Here is a 14,860-nt window from a genome sequence, read left to right as displayed (position 1 = left end):
GAAGAAGGAGTATGACCTGGTTAGCATTAGTACGATGTTAGATTGAGGGGAGCTGACTCCCTGCTCTCCTCACCCCCCGCTCACCTCAGCCGTGCCAATGTGCTCCCCCCTTTCCCCTGTGTGCGTGTGGGTGGGTGTCTAGGGGTGATTGTGTGTGTCTGCCTGTGTGCAAATGAGGAGCGACAGAGGTCAGGGGTGACTAGCTTCAGGGTCCAGCAAAGGTTCCCGGGTGTCCTCTGAAACGGTTCGGTTTTTAGACTAAGAAAAACGGCGGGATTTTTTTTTTCATGCCTCTTCCCTTTAAGCCAGGGAATCTCCAGATTCGGCCATTTTGAGACTTGTGGACTTCAACGCCCAGAATTCCCCAGCCAATTCCCCGTTGGAGGACTTCCACTCTCGGAATTGGATGCGTTGGCTGGGGGAATTCTGGGAGTTGAAGTCCACAAGTCTCCCAGTGGCCCTAACCCTTCAGCCTGACTCTGTAGATGTGTAAATGAAAACCGAAACGGGGTGGGACTTCTTTTCTCGTGCATGTACATTTGCTCTGCTAGCATCATGGCAGCAGTTTAAACCACCTTCCCTCCAGGGGTCCGCAGCCATCGGAGACCCGACGGCCTTCGGGTGCTTGCCCGTAACCCAGGGGAGGGGGTGACGTTTCGGGCTGTCTTCCCACTGGTGCTTAACTTTGCCCCCTCCCCTGGGTCTGACGCGCTCCTGTTTCTTGAGCCTGCGACTTCAGCCATAGCCCCTTCCCCAAAGAGACCCCCCTTCTAAACAGAGGGGCAGAAGGGAAGGCATCACTCACTCCTGGTGGGTTGAAGGCCGGTTTGATCGCGCTGGGCCTGTCCCACCCCACATCCCATCAACCTTTATGTTATTTGTAAGGTGGGAGGCGAGGGGAGCAGGGACATAAATGTCAGGTGGGTGTTTTCTGTCCCATCTCCCCTTCCCCTTTCGGGATCGGTGTCGTCGTGTGAAACCAATCAACCACCACCACAACAACCCAACCGATTTAACAAATAATTAAAGAAGTGGAATATTTAATATGAGATATGTGGCCTGCCTCATTGTGTACGCCAGGCGTTTGGGTGCCTATCCGTTGCAAAATAAGAAAAGAGAAGAGATGGGAGACTCTATTTACCCATAATGCAGAATGCAGGGGATGCACTGAGGCCATAAAATTGCAGGTTGCACGGGATCAAAGCAGAGAGCTGGAAGAGAACTTCCAAATCTCTGGAAGATGGAACAGGAAAAATACAAAATGGGTGTGCAGTTTGAAGATAACCGTGATCTCTAGGACAAAAGATCTGGACAGGGTTCTCAAAAGACTTCCCCTGCAACGAAAAACCGTGTGCAAATACTATGATTATACAGGCAGCCCTTGACTTAACAACCACAATTGTGCTTCAAAATTTCCGTCGTTAAGTGAGACTTTTGTTAAGTGAGTTATGCCCCATTTTACCACATTTCTCGCCTGGAGTTGGTAAGTTAGTGACCCGGTTGTTAAGTGAATCTGGTTTCCCCATCGATTTTGCTTGTCAAAAGGTCGCAAAAGGGGATCACGTGACCCCCAGGACACAGGGATGGTCATCTGAATTTTGATCACGTGATCATGGGAAGGCTGCAAAGGCCGTAAGTGTAAAAAAAGGTGATAAGTCAGTGCCGTTGTAGCTTCGAACGGTCGCTAAATGAACTCTTGTAAGTTGAGGACTAACTGTAAGCTGCCTAGAGACACTGAAAGCGAATGGGGGAGCATATAAATTTCTCTAACTCTAAATAATAAATAAATCGTTAAAATCAATACAATCTGGAGCCAGCCACTCCTTAAGTGACCCATAGTCCTGACTCTGCTGTAAGTGAAGCTGGAGTTGAAAACTGTGTTTATTCCACAATTCTGCATTCCTCTGAATAGCAGCCCAAGGCGAAAGTGCGTAAAATGGCCTTGGAATTACATTTTAATCAGAATGGAGCTGGAAGGGACCTTGGAGGTCTTCTAGTCCAGCCCCCTGCTCAAGCAGGAGACCCTATATGCCGTTTCAGGCAGGTGGCTGTCCAGTCTTAAAAACCTCCCGCGAGGAAGCACCCAAAACTTCTGGTGGCCAGTTGTTCCGCTGGTTAATTGTTCTCACTGTTAGGAAGTTTCTCCTTAATTTCCAGGTTGCTTCTCTCCTTGATTAGTTTCCATCCGTTGCTTCTTGTCCTGCCTTCTGGTGCTTTGGAAAATAGGTTGACCCCGTCTTCTTTTAATCTTGCTTTCGGGGGCTTTGGAAAATAAACTGACCCAGAGTTGATTTTGCTGAAGACCATCCTCCATCTGGTTTAGAGCTGGCTATAAGGGGTAGGGTGGGAGGGGGTGAGCAAGAGCAAACAAGCATCCAAGGAGGAAAAGATTAGAGAGAATTTAGCGTTGTCAGCCTTGTAGTACTTCTTATAGTCAACCTTATAGTACTTCTACTCTGGAAGCTTTTCCGAAATTTTACCTCCGTTCCCCTTGAAGGCCAATATCCCTTCACCCTTCTCGGTTTAGCAGTCTGCTGCATTAAGAGGCTGCTTAATGCATTTAACGTAATTGGATTAGGGTGTTGTTGTTGTTTTCCATCCAGGGTTGGGGGGGGAGAAAGAGGAGGAGGGGGGTCATAAGACAACTGAAGGATGGAGAACGAGACACAGACTGCCGTGGGGATGATGCCCCCCTGGCCTGGAGTAAGCAGTCTTTAAGAGGCCTTGCAAAATCAGGGTTGAGAGCTGCTCACGTGATCCCACCTCTTCGGCCTCTGAGTCAGGGCTAAAGATGAGAGCACTTTATAAATGGAAACTGTGGACATGGAAAGAGTGAAGAAAGCATGAGGGAACTGCAGAGTGAAGGACGGAGGACAGGGAGAAAGACTTTCAGGTCACCAGAAAGAGAAGATTTTTAAAAAGCAAGCCACCATTTTTCACTTAGAATAGAATAGAGCTGGAAGAGACCTTGGAGGTCTTCTAGTCCAGCCCCCTGCTCAAGCAGGAGGTCCTATACCAGTGGTGGCGAACCTATGGCACGGGTGCCACAGGCGGCACTCAGAGCCCTCTCTGTGGGCACGCGTGCCGTCGCCCCAGTCCTAGGCCTTCAGCTGGGTTTTATAAAACCTTTTCGCTTTAGGCCTCCGCCACCGTGTGCAAAAAAAAAAAAAGGTTCAATCAATCAATCAATTTCAACTTCTCGCGGGGAAAAAAAAGATCTTGCAAAGTTGGAATTGATTGATTGAACTTTTTAGTCCCACCCAGTCTGCCATTACCACCACAGCCATGCACATCCAATGGGCCACACCCAGCCAATGGGCCACACCCACCCGGCACCCGACAATGCATAAATGGGTTTTGGGTTGCAGTTTGGGCACTCGGTCTCTAAAAGGTTCACCATCACTGTCCTATACCATCTCAGTCAGATACTGAGAAGAAACTGGACAGCCATTTGTCCAAAATGGTATAGGGGTACTTGCCTGAGCAGGGGCTTGGACTTGATGACCTCCAAGGTCCCTTCCAACTTTATTATTATTATTATTATCGTTGTTAATTGTCCAGTCTCTTTTTAAAAACTTACAGCGATGGAGGGCCCACGATTTCTGGTGGCAAGCTGTTCCACTGGTTGATTGTCCTCACTGTCAGGAAGTTTCTCCTTAATTCCAGGTTGCTTCTCTCCTTGATCAGCTTCCAACCATTGTTTCTCGTCCTTCCCTCTGGTGCTCTGGCGAACAACCTGACCCCCCTCTGCCTTGTGGCAGCCCCTCAGATACTTAGTCCTGATCCGTAATGTGGCCAGTTGCCCCAACTTTGATTAGCTTCAGGCCTTCCTCATCTGCTTCACATATTTAAAATAAGAAACCAATTTAGCACCCTTCTTTGGAAGGACTTGATAAAAATGCCTCATTTTGAATTAACTAAATCCCACTTGATTAAAAAAAAAAACCAGGTACCACCCAAGATGCTGGCTTTCCCAATTTGTGGCCTTCTAAGAAGGAGGAATAATAACTCCAGAATTATAAACGAACATGCTAACAACTGGGGTGAGGGGTGTGTGTGTGTAGTTCATCACAATTGATGGACATCTGACTGGGAAAAGTCAGGAGTAAGTGATTGGAGCACAGTTCCTTAACCTTTGTTGCTTGAAGATGGGTGGACTTCAACTCCCAGAATTCCGATGGCTGGGGAATTCTGGGAGTTGAAGTCCACCCATCTTCAAATGGCCAGGGTTGAGAAACACTGCACTGGATGCAAGTAAAAGACAACGTCCATTGCAAAAGGAAGAAAGGGAAATATCTGTTTGATATTATTTGGAAATTGTTAATGGAATGGGAGGAAGGCCCATAAATATTTCCATTTTTTGCAAAAGTTGGGCTATCACATCTGGGCTGTAAACACCTAAATGACTATAGTATTGTACAATAAATCATTTGCCATCTGGTGGCCATTCCAGGTATTGCACCTTCTGGTGCAATATATATATATATTTCCCACCTTTATTATTTTTATAAAAAACAAAAAAACCTCAAGGTGGTGAACACGCTCAATATTCCTTCCTTCTCCCATTTTCCCACAACAACTCTGTGAAATGATCCGGACTGAGAGGGACTGATTCAAAATCCCCTAATCGGCTTTCAGTCTCCTGCTGAAACTTTCATGCCTAAAGGAGGACTAGAACTCACTGTCTCCTGGTAATTGGCCCATAGTCATCCAGATGGCTCTGATGCCTAAGGTGGAATTAGAACTCACAGTCTTGTGGTGATTGGCCCAAATATTCATGTCTAAAGCGGGACTAGAACTCACTTTCTCCTGGTGATTGGCCCACAGTCACCCAGCTGGCTCTTATGCCCATGGCAGAATTAGAACTCATAGTCTCCTAGTGATTGGCTCAAACATTCATGCCTAAAGCTAGGGACTAGAATTCTAGTCCCCTAAAGCGGGACTAGAATTCACTGTCTCCTGATGATTGGCCCATAGTCATCCAGATGGCTCTTATGCCTAAAGTGGAACTAGAACTCACAGTCTAGTGGTGATTGGCCCAAATATTCATGCCTAAAGCAGGACTAGAACTCACTGTCTCCTGGTGATTGGCCCACAGTCACCCAGCTGGCTCTTATGCCTACGGCAGAATTAGAACTCACAGTCTTGTGGTGATTGGCCCAAAAATTCATGTCTAAAGCGGGACTAGAATTCACTGTCTCCTGATGATTGGCCCAGTCAGCCAGCTGGCCTAAGGCGGAACTAGAACGCATAGTCTCCTGGTGATTGGCCCAAAGTCATTCAGTCATTTTCATGCCTCAGGCAGGACTAGAACTCAGACCAAACTGGCTCCGGATTGCTTTGGAGGACCAGAGAGTTCCATAACAAAGGATTCAGAAACAGAACAAAGTCAGGAAGCCCAGCTTGATGGAGAGATTGAGATGCTCTATGACAGTGATGGCGACTCTTTTAGAGACCGAGTGCCCAAACTGCAATCCAAAACCCACTTATGCATCGTCAAGTGCTGGGCGTGGCTGCGGTGGTTCAATCAATCAATTCCAACTTTGCAAGATCTTTTTTTTTCCCGCGAGAAGTTGAAATTGACTGATTGAACCTTTTTTTTTTTTTTTGCACACGGCGGCGGAGGCCTAAAGCGAAAAGGTTTTATAAAACCCAGCTGAAGGCCTAAGACTGGGGCGACGGTGCACGTGCCCACAGAGAGGGCTCTGAGTGCCGCCTCTGGCACCCGTGCCATAGGTTCGCCACCACTGCTCTATGATTCCTGATGAGACTAGACTACCAGGCTTTCATAAACACCTTTAATGAAGGAAAAACAGCCATCTGCCAGCGCAACTTCTTCTACTTAAAAACCACAGCTGAAAAACTTTCCTAATGTTTTGTCGACATCTTTCTTGCAACCGAGTCTGTGGGCTTAGGCGCTGATCCGATGGAGAAAGCTGGACAATTATTGGCCACACTGGCTAAGTTTACGGAGGACAAATTAAATACACCAGGAAGGCGTCGCATTATTATTAATCCTCTGAGACATTTCTCTCTCTCGCTCACATTACAGAGGCCGAGTTTGCCCCCCCCCCACAGTAGACTTTGCCCCACGAAAAATTATCCTGGAAGCCATGGAGACGTCCCGCTACAATGAACAGGACAGAATGATCTCATCTGGAATGTATTATCTGTGGCCAGAACGTTAGTCATGTGTAAGACTAGACAGTTTTAAGCTCTTAATTTCCAAAACTGAATAATGCCGGATAGGAAATGGAACGTGTGACTTAAAGAAAGGCCGAGCCGAAGCAGAGACAGAATCGCGAGCTGTAAATTAGCAGAGCATGAAATGGAACATGTAAATATAAGGCCTGGAGGCTAAAACATACGAAGAACGGCTGCGGGAATTGGGTTTGGCTGGTCTAAAGAAAAGAAGAAACTGGGGTGACGTAATAGCAGTGTTTCAGTATTTGAGGGGCTGCCACAAGGAAGAGGGGGTCACGTTATTCTCCAAAGCACCAGAGGGAAGGACGAGAAACAATAGTTGGAAACTGATCAAGGAGAAAAGCAACCTGGATTTAAGGAGAAACTTCCTGACAGTGAGGACAATCAACCAGTGGAACAGCTTGCCACCAGAAATTGTGGGTGCTCCATCACTGGAGATTTTAAAGAAGAGGCTAGACAGTCACTTGTCTGAGATGGTATAGGGTCTCTTCACTTCTGGGTTCAGCAGAAGTGCCAGCATCAGTGCTGCTTTCCAGCTGATTGGTGCTTCTTCAGGGCTCAGCAGAAGCACTAGGATTCAGCGCCGTGCTTCTTCTTCTTCTTTCTTCTTCTTTCTTCTTCCTCCTCCTTCTTCCTCCTCTTCCTCTTTTCTTCTTCTTTCTTCCTCCTCATTCTTCTTCTTCCTCCTCCTTCTTCCTCTTCTTTTCTTCATTCTTCTTCTTCCTCCTCCTCATTCTTCCTCCTCCTCTTCTTCCTCCTCCTCCTCCTCCTTCTTCTTTTCTTCTTCCTCCTCCTCCTCCTTCCTCCTCCTCCTCCCTCTTCCTCCTCCTCCTCCTCCTTCTTCTTCTTTTCTTCTTCCTCTTCCTCCTCCTCACTCTTCTTCTTCCTCCACCTTCTTCTTCCTCCTCCTCCTTCTTCCTCCTCCTCCTCCCTCTTCTTCCTCCTCTTCCTCTTCTTTTCTTCTTCTTCCTCCTCCTCCTCCTCCTCCCTCTTCTTCCTCCTCCTCTTCTTCTTCCTCCTCTTCCTCTTCTTTTCTTCTTCTTCCTCCTCCTCCTCCTCCTCAAGGGAAAAAAACTGTCCAGTTGCCTTTTGAAAAAGCACCTTTGACTCCAACGGGGCTTGAACCCCAAAATATCCCAAGCTATTCGAAGTATGAAAACACAAAATCAGACCGTGTGAAGAAAAAAAACCCAAACCTGGATTAATTTACTGAATCGACGATCCAGCTTGATGGTTTTCCTTTTTCCTTTATTCCATCTCTAGCAGGCAGGCAAACGCAGCAGCCATGCAAAATGTCTGCGAGATGTTTTATTTTGACGCATCCTTGCTGAACAAGCGGCGGACCTTGGGAGGAAACTCAGCAGAGTCATCAGGTAATGTAATGTTGATGTAATCCTGCGGGTCACCGCAACCTTGGCCAACGCACGTTTAAAAAACACTCAAAAGGAGGTGTGGATTAATGTCAGCGTTTTCTTTAATGTTACCGATCAGAGACATAAAGAGGCTGAATGCAGAAGGTTCCGGGCTACTGGGGAAGCGATGATGGCGTCTAAAAATCTACAGAGGGAATAATTTAACAGCAGCATTCTTTTATATACTCAGTGAAAAAGCTCATGGCCAGTGGGAATAAGAGGCGAGGAGATATCTCATATCTGAAGAATCAGAAATGGAAGGGCAACCTCGGTAAGGTAGCCACCGAGGGTTTTCAAGACTTGGGAGGAAATTGCAATTTAAGCAGGCATATTGAGGTGGAATGAAATAGCAGCGTTGTATACGTAGGCAATGTAACAGCGATGGGGTAGGGGAAGGGAGAGATGGACGACGAGGAAGTTCTCCAGCTTTTTACACGGGCTCCATCTGCAGTTCATCAGTCTCCCCGGATTCCAGTTCGTGGAAGGCGGCATGTGAACCAATGACGACCAACGTGGCGCCTGCAGAGAACAACAGAAGACACAATGGGAAAGGAGGCCACGGGGTGATCTCTCTCTCTCTCTCTTCCCCATCTAAGTCTTTCTCTTAGAGGCCCTAAGGATCTCTTAGGGCAAAAACTGGATGCACCAGAGTAGAAAGGAAAGATTCAGACACACAGATGGCCTCGGAAAACCTACCGAGGAAATAAGAGGGCTGCAGTTCCTGAGAAGGAACTATTGTAACGTTTAAGGTATTCGCCCCCATTTTCAAGGAGAAGTCAGCATATGTCACCTAGTTTGGGAATGAAACGTGCAGAAGAAAACCACCAAACTCAGAGAGCACCAAGGACCCCCACAGTCCTCCTCCTCTTCCTCCTCCATTCTGCAAACCCCACTCCCTGATGGTGTTACCTAGTTTGGTCATGAAACGTCTGCAAGAAAACCACCAAGCTCAAAGAGCACCAAAGACCCCACTATCCTCCTCCTCCTCCTCCTCCTCCTCCCACCTTTCTCCTNCCCCCCCCTCCTCCTCCTCCTCCTCCTCCCACCTTTCTCCTTCTCCTCCACTATGAAAACCCCACTCCCTCCTAGCACTGATGATGTTACCTAGTTTGGTCATGAAACGTCTGCAAGAAAATTCACCAAGCTGAGAGAGCACTGAAGACCCCACTATCATCCTCCTCCTCCTCCTCCTCCTCCTCCTCCCACCTTTCTCCTAATCCACTATGAAAACCCCACTCCCTCCTAGCACTGATAATGTTACCTAGTTTGGTCATGAAACGTCTGCAAGAAAACCACCAAGCTCAAAGAGCACTAAAGACTCCACTATCATCCTTCTCCCTCCTCCTCCTCTTCCTCCTCCTCCTCCTCCCACCTTTCTCCTTCTCCTCCACTGTGCAAACCCCACTCCTTCCTAGCACTGATAATGTTACCGAGTTTGGTCATGAAACGTCTGCCAGAAAAGCACCACGCTCAGGGAGCACCAAGGAACCCCCAGAACAGATGCGTGCTGTCCTCCTGGAGCGGCCTTTTCCTCTTTACTCACCCAGCACCCAAAAGACAGCTGAGCCGGCACCCGCCAGCCAGAAGAAAGGAAAAGAGACAGCTCCAGCCAGACTGTATTGATGGGCTGTGCTGAGTTCTCGCCCTAGAGGGAAAGACGGTGAGTTAGAAAGCAGGCTGGGTTTCAACTGTTAAAAAAAAAAAGAGAAGGTGGCAGTCTCGAATGCTCGGCTGAAGAGATGCCGGCCTTGAGGTCCCATTTTTGCTTTCTGTGGTTTAGCATCTCTACACAACAGAGCTGGAACCTAGCAAAAGCAAGGGATTTTGTGCCAGACTGACTCTGTTCTTGTTGGGTGCAGCGCCATCTTGTGGCTATTCTGGGAAATGTAGCTTTCAAGGACTTGCTGACAAGAAATTACTTTCAAGTTACAGTCGTGGCCAAAATTGTGGAAACCTTTTGGGAAAAGTACACAGTAGAAATGCCACCTTTGGTAGCTTTCAACAAGCAAGGAGATGGGTGTTTCTTTTTTTAAATTGTAGAAGACATTAAATAAGAGGAAAAAAAATAGAAATTTGTGTTATTATTGCACGTTGCACTGTGGGGACAAAAGATTTAAATAGAAACACAGCTTCTAATATTTGGCTTTTAATCTGGTTTTACAGGGGTTTATATTTTTATGTTTTGTATTTGTACTGTTTTAATATGCTGTGCACCGCCCTGAGTCCTGCGGGAGAAGGGCGGTATATAAATTAAATTATAATAATAATAATAATAATAATTGCCACTTACCAAGCAGAACAAGCTGTGACTGTTGGGTCTTCAAGTACATGATGTAACACGCCCCAAAGAACACAGCAAGTGCAATCAGAAGTAATGGCGATGTGATGCTAACAGGCGAGAAGGAAAGACCAACGGGGTTAAATGCATCATGAAACAACATGGAAGAACAAAACCAATTTTCTTGCTAGTTCCACGAAATTAAAGTTGAATTTATCACAACCTGGCTGAACCCATTACAATTAAGAATGGAAGACCTCTGTACAAATACACTACTTGTATATTAGGGTAGTGTATTAATTTCTTTACAGATCTTCCTTGGTGACTATTTTTCTAAAAGCTCTACAAACTAACATTCTATCAATCTTTGTGTCCGGGAACAAAGGGGGAATTATCTACTAGATCCTGAATGCTCCCTTGCATGACTGGGTATAGGCCGTTCGTAATCTTTTTCCATGATGCATATTGTAGACAGAATTTTATCCAAACAGGCCCTGGATCAGTGACCTTGCCAAGAAAAAATAAGAGTCAGGCATCTGTACCAAACTGAGATTACATCAAGATGACAAAATGCGTGTGGTAATGTCACAATGCCAAGTTCTCTGGATATACGTGCGTCCCAATGTCTGATGCAAGAATGTAAGTTGTCATTTTTGCTCATGACGAATGTGTTGTGGTTTGACCCTTCCTTATTTCCCTACACACTGATGCCTGTGGGCACAGACTGAGACTCTTCTGCTTATCTCTTTGTGTCTCTAACGTACAGCTTAGTGCACGGGCACAAACTACAGCTTAGGCAATACATTCCCCTCCCTTCATTCTTTTTTACAATTAGGTGCTAAGAGCGTCTTCTTGAAATGCAAGTTTCAAAGAAACAAGAGTTTTGATGGCACCAAGATGCTTTTTCAGGAGGCAACTGGACTTTCTTGTTTTTTTCTTTGAAGACGTTTCGCTTCTCATCCAAGTAAGCTTCTCCAGCTTCTTGGATAAGAAGCGAAACGTTTTTAAAGAAAAAAAATAAGGAAGTCCAGTTGCCTCCTGAAAAAGCATCTTTGGGGCAACCATGATTTGGATGACTGAGAATCTCCATAGGCATTTTGATTGTCCAGTTAGGACGGCCAAAGGTGGTTGACTTTTTCAAGGGATTGTCCCTGGCTTCAGGAACTTTCTCTGCACAAACGAAGGCCTGTGCATCCTCAGTGATGTTTGCAGCACCGAGTCGGGAGAATTCATCTCCACATAGAAGTAAACGAAGAAGCCATCCCATCTACTCACAGGCAATAGACGATCAGTCCTAGGAAGACGAAGACGTAATTGCTCTGGAAATATTCCACGTTGCGGACAAGACGTTTACACAGTTCCCCAAAATTCTGAGGCTTTGCAAAACGTTTCTGGTCCAGGAAGTTGGCCCAGGGGCGAATGGTAGCCCTCCGCTGCTCTAGCCATTCCTTAGCTGGGCCTTGGGGCAAAAGGGCTGGGATGTTGATCCTAGAAGGGACAAAGTCAGAAGGCCAGGAAAGAATTAGAAGAATGTTCTTAAAAATAAACATGAAGGAAAAAAAGTCCAGTTGCCTTTTGAAAGCACCACAATCAGGACCTGGATGACTGAGTATCTCCATAGACAGGTCAGTACCTTAGCTCTTTTTAAAAAGCAGTGTTCCAACTCTGGGGACAACAGAGTTGTCCTCAGAGTGTTAAATTACAATTCCTCTTAAGGAATTTCATTCAAACAGAACATAGAGACAAGCACATAGAGATAAACAACATTTATATACCATCAAAATGCCAAAAAGGACCCAAACATCTCCTCACCAGCAATCAACACCCAGCTGAGCAGAAATTAACACCAAGGTTAGCATCAGACCAACAATAAAAATAAATAAACACTACCCCAATCAAGGAACTATCAACCCCGACAAATAAGCTAANAAAGACCCCACTATCCTCCTCCTCCTCCTCCTCCTCCTCCTCCTCCCACCTTTCTCCTTCTCCTCCACTATGAAAACCCCACTCCCTCCTAGCACTGATGATGTTACCTAGTTCGGTCATGAAACGTCTGCAAGAAAAGCACCAAGCTCAAAGTGCACTAAAGACCCCACTATCCTCCTCCTCCTCCTCCTTCCACCTTTCTCCTTCTCCTCCACTATGAAAACCCCACTCCCTCCTAGCACTGATGATGTTACCTAGTTTGGTCATGAAACGTCTGCAAGAAAACCACCAAGCTCAAAGAGCACTAAAGACTCCACTATCATCCTTCTCCCTCCTCCTCCTCTTCCTCCTCCTCCTCCTCCTCCCACCTTTCTCCTTCTCCTCCACTGTGCAAACCCCACTCCTTCCTAACACTGATGATGTTACCTAGTTTGGTCATGAAACGTCTGCCAGAAAAGCACCACGCTCAGGGAGCACCAAGGAACCCCCAGAACAGATGCGTGCTGTCCCCCTGGCGCGGCCTTTTCCTCTTTACTCACCCAGCACCCAAAAGACAGCTGAGCCGGCGCCCGCCAGCCAGAAGAAAGGAAAAGAGACAGCTCCAGCCAGACTGTATTGATGGGCTGTGCTGAGTTCTCGCCCTAGAGGAAAAGACGGTGAGTTAGAAAGCAGGCTGGGTTTCAACTGTTAAAAAAAAAGAGAGAAGGTGGCAGTCTCGAATGCTCGGCTGAAGAGATGCCGGCCTTGAGGTCCCATTTTTGCTTTCTGTGGTTTAGCATCTCTACACAACAGAGCTGGAACCTAGCAAAAGCAAGGGATTTTGTGCCAGACTGACTCTGTTCTTGTTGGGTGCAGCGCCATCTTGTGGCTATTCTGGGAAATGTAGCTTTCAAGGACTTGCTGACAAGAAATTACTTTCAAGTTACAGTCGTGGCCAAAATTGTGGAAACCTTTTGGGAAAAGTACACAGTAGAAATGCCACCTTTGGTAGCTTTCAACAAGCAAGGAGATGGGTGTTTCTTTTTTTAAATTGTAGAAGACATTAAATAAGAGGGGAAAAAAATAGAAATTTGTGTTATTATTGCACGTTGCACTGTGGGGACAAAAGATTGCCACTTACCAAGCAGAACAAGCTGTGACTGTTGGGTCTTCAAGTACATGATGTAACACGCCCCAAAGAATACAGCAAGTGCAATCAGAAGTAATGGCGATGTGATGCTAACAGGCGAGAAGGAAAGACCAACGGGGTTAAATGCATCACGAAACAACATGGAAGAACAAAACCAATTTTCTTGCTAGTTCCACGGAATTAAAGATGAATGTATCACAACCTGGCTGAACCCATTACAATTAAGAATGGAAGACCTCTGTACAAATACACTACTTGTATCTTAGGGTAGTGTATTAATTTCTTTACAGATCTTCCTTGGTGACTATTTTTCTAAAAGCTCTACAAACTAACATTCTATCAATCTTTGTGTCCGGGAACAAAGGGGGAATTATCTACTAGATCCTGAATGCTCCCTTGCATGACTGGGTATAGGCCGTTCGTAATCTTTTTCCATGATGCATATTGTAGACAGAATTTTATCCAAACAGGCACTGGATCAGTGACCTTGCCAAGAAAAAATAAGAGTCAGGCATCTGTACCAAACTGAGATTACATCAAGATGACAAAATGTGTGTGGTAATGTCACAATGCCAAGCTCTCTGGATATACGTGCGTCCCAACGTCGGATGCAAGAATGTAAGTTGTCATTTTTGCTCATGACGAATGTGTTGTGGTTTGACCCTTCCTTATTTCCCTACACACTGATGCCTGTGGGCACAGACTGAGACTCTTCTGCTTATCTCTTTGTGTCTCTAACGTACAGCTTAGTGCACGGGCACAAACTACAGCTTAGGCAACACATTCCCCTCCCTTCATTCTTTTCTACAATTAGGTGCTAAGAGCGTCTTCTTGAAATGCAAGTTTCAAAGAAACAAGAGTTTTGATGGCACCAAGATGCTTTTTCAGGAGGCAACTGGACTTTCTTGTTTTTTTCTTTGAAGACGTTTCGCTTCTCATCCAAGTAAGCTTCTCCAGCTTCTTGGATAAGAAGCGAAATGTTTTTAAAGAAAAAAAACAAGAAAGTCCAGTTGCCTCCTGAAAAAGCATCTTTGGGGCAACCATGATTTGGATGACTGAGAATCTCCATAGGCATTTTGATTGTCCAGTTAGGACGGCCAAAGGTGGTTGACTTTTTCAAGGGATTGTCCCTGTCTTCAGGAACTTTCTCTGCACAAACGAAGGCCTGTGCATCCTCAGTGATGTTTGCAGCACCGAGTCGGGAGAATTCATCTCCACATAGAAGTAAACAAAGAAGCCATCCCATCTACTCACAGGCAATAGACGATCAGTCCTAGGAAGACGAAGACGTAATTGCTCTGGAAATATTCCACGTTGCGGACAAGACGTTTACACAGTTCCCCAAAATTCTGAGGCTTTGCAAAACGTTTCTGGTCCAGGAAGTTGGCCCAGGGGCGAATGGTAGCCCTCCGCTGCTCTAGCCATTCCTTAGCTGGACCTTGGGGCAAAAGGGCTGGGATGTTGATCCTAGAAGGGACAAAGTCAGAAGGCCAGGAAAGAATTAGAAGAATGTTCTTAAAAATAAACATGAAGGAAAAAAAAGTCCAGTTGCCTTTTGAAAGCACCACAATCAGGATCTGGATGACTGAGTATCTCCATAGACAGGTCAGTACCTTAGCTCTTTTTAAAAAGCAGTGTTCCAACTCTGGGGACAACAGAGTTGTCCTCAGAGTGTTAAATTACAATTCCTCTTAAGGAATTTCATTCAGACAGAACATAGAGACAAGCACATAGAGATAAACAACATTTATATACCATCAAAATGCCAAAAAGGACCCAAACATCTCCTCACCAGCAATCAACACCCAGCTGAGCAGAAATTAACACCAAGGTTAGCATCAGACCAACAATAAAAATAAATAAACACTACCCCAATCAAGGAACTATCAACCCCGACAAATAAGCTAA

At 45.8% G+C, this 14,860-nt stretch overlaps 1 protein-coding gene across 1 annotated transcript in view; it reads right to left on the bottom strand.

The window, feature by feature from the left end:
- Positions 1-7,654: 7,654 nt before the first annotated feature.
- RABAC1 (Rab acceptor 1) overlaps positions 7,655-14,860 on the bottom strand; it is a gene marked incomplete in the record, with an annotated part of 9,648 nt that continues 2,442 nt past the window's right edge. Inside the window, 4 exon segments of the mRNA XM_015828378.1 lie at positions 7,655-8,135; positions 9,160-9,261; positions 9,907-10,004; positions 11,170-11,382. Coding sequence (XP_015683864.1) covers positions 8,047-8,135; positions 9,160-9,261; positions 9,907-10,004; positions 11,170-11,382 — 502 coding nt within the window.

Source organism: Protobothrops mucrosquamatus, unplaced genomic scaffold (genome assembly GCF_001527695.2).
Source record: "Protobothrops mucrosquamatus isolate PMUCROS unplaced genomic scaffold, P.Mucros_1.0 scaffold4433, whole genome shotgun sequence".
Taxonomy (NCBI): Eukaryota; Metazoa; Chordata; class Lepidosauria; order Squamata; family Viperidae; genus Protobothrops; species Protobothrops mucrosquamatus.
This window is presented reverse-complemented; position numbering and strand designations above follow the sequence as displayed.